This window comes from Pundamilia nyererei, unplaced genomic scaffold (genome assembly GCF_000239375.1).
Source record: "Pundamilia nyererei isolate P.nyererei 1_Seehausen unplaced genomic scaffold, PunNye1.0 scaffold00083, whole genome shotgun sequence".
Taxonomy (NCBI): Eukaryota; Metazoa; Chordata; class Actinopteri; order Cichliformes; family Cichlidae; genus Pundamilia; species Pundamilia nyererei.
Window position 1 is genome coordinate 1,384,846 of NW_005187484.1, and position 4,595 is coordinate 1,389,440.

The following is a 4,595-nucleotide window of genomic DNA, read 5'->3' on the forward strand; positions in this document are numbered from 1 at the left end:
ACAAAGGCTCTTGGGTACTAGACAGGTACTCTAAACTAATGTAGCACTTAATGCTGACGTGCTGAATTTTTCTCCAGCTAAATCGAGGTACAGCTGAGTGCTGCCTGCGTTCCTTCAAAAGCCTTAAAGAGAGAAGGACACAAAGCCTTTTTAAATGGTTTGCCAGTGCTTATGACTGTTCACTCGCGCTCACTCTCATGCACTCATGTCATCACAAAGCTCTCGTTTCCTCTCCCCCTTTCTGATTGTCCCAGATTAAACACAGATGTGCATCTGTACATTAAGGATGTCTCATAACGTTCTCAGCACTGCACTTACTTGCACAATGGTTGCTTTTTGAATTAAAGAAAACATTTTTTGGTAAGTTAATCTGTGGAAGTAACGATAGCTTAATTCCATGTAGCATCCTTGTAAATAGCGGCTAATATCCCTTCATGTCAGACTAACGCTTGCCTTATTGTAAGTGGACAAATGAACATTATGTTGGAACTCCTGATTTCAAAATGTACTCACATTCCAGTTTTTTGATTATGTAGTGTATATTTATATTTGTAGTAAAGTATTTATCAGTTATCAGTGTAAATGGATCCTTAGTTTTCTTTATTTCCCTTGTTATAAATGACAAACTAGACCTTCAGTAAAGCACATGCAAACTGGCTAATGTTGAAATGATCTGTGGTGTTGGATCATGTAGTATTTTACATGGCTACATGGATGGAGATTGATTGGTTTGGGATGATTGTTATAGCAAAATAATGTATGATTTACATGCACACAATGCTATACTTGGGGTTAGACTGATAGCTGACAATAATATAAAGCTTTACAGGAAGGGTAATTTATTTTTAAATGTCAGCATACATATTGGGTTCTTTTGGGATTTATTTCTTCACAAAGTGGACACAGAAGCTCTGGTATAAAACATGACTTAAAATTTGTGCACTTATTAAAAAATAATATTATTAAAGCTGCGTATTTGTATTTTGTAACTGGCAGGAGCCAAGCTGAGAGGAGAAGAGTCCAAAGTTAAAAGTTTTAAGTTTTAAAACTACGTTTGACCTGAGAGGTCAAACACATATACTTAAGGAAACACCAGCAAATAGTAAAATGTCTATTTGACATTTAGGACCAATAGAAAAATTAAAAAATCACACACAAGTCAATGGAAGTCTTTTTTTGGGGGGGAGAATCTCACAAAACTGAACAAAAACGAAATGTTTTTAGGGACACAGTATTGTGATGGAACAGCTGCGGAAGTAAAAGGTTTGTTCTGAGAGACGCTTAAAAGAAACAAAGGGTTTATCTGTGACCTGAGGAAAAAGATGAGGGGTAGTATGTGTTTTAATCACATATTCATAAAATACTGTAGATGCATGTTTGCTTTTAGCTGTTTACTGTTAGTTTGTCACCTCCACAGCTGGTCCGTCTCCCCAAAAACACTTTTGTTGCGTTTCTTTAGTTTTTTGAGGTTGGTTTTCTATTGATTTTTTTTTTTTTTAACCTTTTGCACGTTGGTTTTTTTTGTTTTTTTTTCTGTTGTATTTTGTGTGCTTTTGCAGTGTTTTCCGCTTTTCCGGTGTTTTCTTAGGTTGCTGTGCCTTTTGACCTCTCAGGGCCACTGATTTATTTGTTTTACTTTCACACCAGAATGAAAAGTGAACAACACTGGCATGTTGCTGACAGTACAATCCAAACTTTATGCCCAAATGTAATTTAAACCAGCGGTCCCCAACCGTTTTTGCGCCACGGACCGGTTTATGCCCGACAATATTTTTACGGACCGGCCTTTAAGGTGTCGCGGATAAATACAACAAAATAAAACTTGTACCGGTACTGAAAAATAGAAGAGTTATTCATAACACACGTGAAAAGACCCAGGAAAACAGAGTTAACGATAAAAACGATAACAAAATAACGCTGAAAACCGATAAAAACCCTGAAAACCATACATTTCACACCTGAGCCTCAATTCTCACGGCCCGGTACCAGTCCGAGGCCCGGGGGTTGGGGACCGCTGATTTAAACAAAAAAAAAAGGGGGGAGGGGGGCTGAAGAAAATTACCCTAACTTTTGTCACAACTGCAGAAAATAGCTATAGAGACCAGATGTTTATTTCTGCTGTAAAGTTGTCCATTCCTTCACGGGGGTCTGTGAGGACAGAGCCTGCCTCAAGTAACCATTTGAAGAACTGGCTTCCTTTTTTTCAGTCTTAGGGTTTTTCTGCTTGTAATTGAGTCATTATTAATGTGATAACCTCAGTGCAGCTTAAACGTGTATTCACTTATTTCCAAGGCTGTTGTTGTTGTTATCTGAGCCTCTGTGGTATCAGAAATGGGCAACAGCAACTGGCTGATGAGCAGTTGGTCAGTGTTGGCAGACTGTTCTTTCAGTCCTACCCCAAAGTATTGTTAGGGGAAAAAAAACACACCACCATGATTCATTAGGGATCAACAGGGTTGATGGTCCTGCTGCTGTACAATTAGGAGTCAGTGCTCTCCTTTCATTAGAGTCTCCTCCAGTCATTAATTCTTATCATGTCTTCTGTCAGAGGCACGGCAGATGGGTGTTAATAGTATGAGAAACTCCTGGATTCTTTGTTTGCAGAAATGGCGAACAAAGTAGATCTTCAACATTGTCTGCCAGTGCCAGAAGCAAGCTGTTTTTTTGTTTTTCATCCTGTGGTTAATGTCTTAGTTCCTTTTCTTTCACAGTCTTGAACAGGAGTCATTTTTGTTGTTTTTAGTTCAGCAAACACTAAAATGGATGAGAGGCCACTTTAACATGTAAAACGTGACTCATATTCCACAACACCACCGCCCATAATATCAAACTCTGTAAGCTGATTTCTGTCTTGACTTTTTCCTCTTTCAACTGCTTGTAAAAGACACTTGCTGTTCCAAACAAGATGTTAATATCTCCAGATAACTGTATTTTGAAATACTGTTGACAATACGGAGCTGACTTTGGTCTCTCTGTCCCCTCTGGCCAGAGCACAGAGAGAAAAATATGATGCCCAATAAAATATTTGATATCTTTCTTTGACTGTGGGTTGTTGGGTTTTTTTCTTTCCACTTGTAAGAACTGTTGAACAAACTCACAGAAAACGAGCACTGCTGTTCTTTATTCAAGCAAGCATTTACAAGAAAGTCAAGTGCAGTCACAGTAAGTAAAACACTGTTTGTTTGTTTTAGGGGTTTTTTTGGGGTTTTTTTTCTTTTTTTTCTTTTTAAGGTGCTCGGCAGATATCACCAAATATAAATCTACAGATTTTATTGCATGTGTCAAGTGATGCTGCTGCACTGTGTCTAAGCTCATAAAGAGTACAGCACAATACCAGTCTGGGTTCAGCCTGAACATTACAAAAACTACACTACAGTAAAGCAAATACACAGGTTACTTACAGAGCTTTCAAACACACATGCTTACGTTTGTAAGTCATCAGAACACAAGCAGGACACTGAACCCGTGGCTGGTCGTGTGTGACTTTGGTCCCATCAGATTCCCATCTGATCGACAACTTTAATAAAGTCTCAGTGACAGGTTGTGCTGTCTGTGCTTTATGAGGGATCTCCAAATCGACACAATAACTCACTTATAAAGACATCACTATCAAACACTTCTACAATAAAGTGTTTAGTTCTTATGAAGTCCAAAAGACATAAAAAAGCTTCTTTATTCAAGTAGTAATAAAGCATTACAAATCTCGCTAATCCCTTCATCATCTGTGACTTTAGTTTGGCATTATGAGGCTGGGATTCCCAAACACATCTTAGCACTCACACTCCTACTTAAAACTAGCGGCTACAGATAGCACTGCCACTTTTAATGGGCACTGAAGATTCATTCTTGCTCCAACACCTGGGGAACTTTATCTGTTCTGTTTAAAAAAAAGAAAAAGAAAAATCTGAGCCCAGCCTCAGTCGGTGTAAACTTGTTGCGTTAGTGTTGTACTGGTCTCCTGCCTACTTAGTGTGACTGAAACGTCTTGGCTAAGTCCTCCAGTACAGACATTAACTTTTGTTCCTCCAGAGGGGAGCTGTGGGTCCAGGCCAAAGGCAGGTGGGTGGACACCATCTTCCGGTCTGTTGCAAACAAACACACACACACACACACACACACACACACAAACACTAATGTTAACATGATGGGTTGCACTTACAAAAACTGTTGTGTTGTCTAACCAATGGTTTGATTTTCATGTCAAATAAAACTGATTTCAATTGTTTATCAGGGGGAACATGAAATTAAATCAGCCTTCATATAACCTGTCGTGGAAAGTCAGCACATATCCAAACGCCAGCCTGGTCTTACCCTAAAAGTATCCTGCACCCCTTTGACTAGTGGTGTTAAACTGCTCATTGATTTGTTCATGCTTCTCCTTAAATGCACACCTTAATTTTCTCTCTGTGAGTGTACACATTCCTCTCACTGAAAGAGGTAAGTGTGGCCTCCAGACACTCTTAATGCCCCCATGCCTTGCTCTTCTTTGACTCAAGCTAAAATCCATCCATCCCTTTGTTTCTGCTTCACATTCAGCTTCTTTGTCCTTTCTCTGTAGCAGCCAAAATACAATGTTGACTTCATTGGGATTTTTT

The 4,595-nt window shown here is 39.0% G+C and overlaps 1 protein-coding gene across 2 annotated transcripts in view; it reads right to left on the reverse strand.

Moving 5' to 3' along the window:
• Positions 1-3,094: 3,094 nt before the first annotated feature.
• The window catches only part of dhrs12la (dehydrogenase/reductase 12-like a), a 16,122-nt gene continuing 14,621 nt past the window's right edge, over positions 3,095-4,595 (reverse strand). For both annotated transcript variants that reach the window (XM_005738344.1, XM_005738343.1), the window contains exon 10: positions 3,095-4,082. In XM_005738344.1, the coding sequence (XP_005738401.1) occupies positions 3,967-4,082 (116 nt within the window). In that variant the 3' untranslated portion in view covers positions 3,095-3,966. The remainder of the gene's footprint in view (positions 4,083-4,595) is intronic.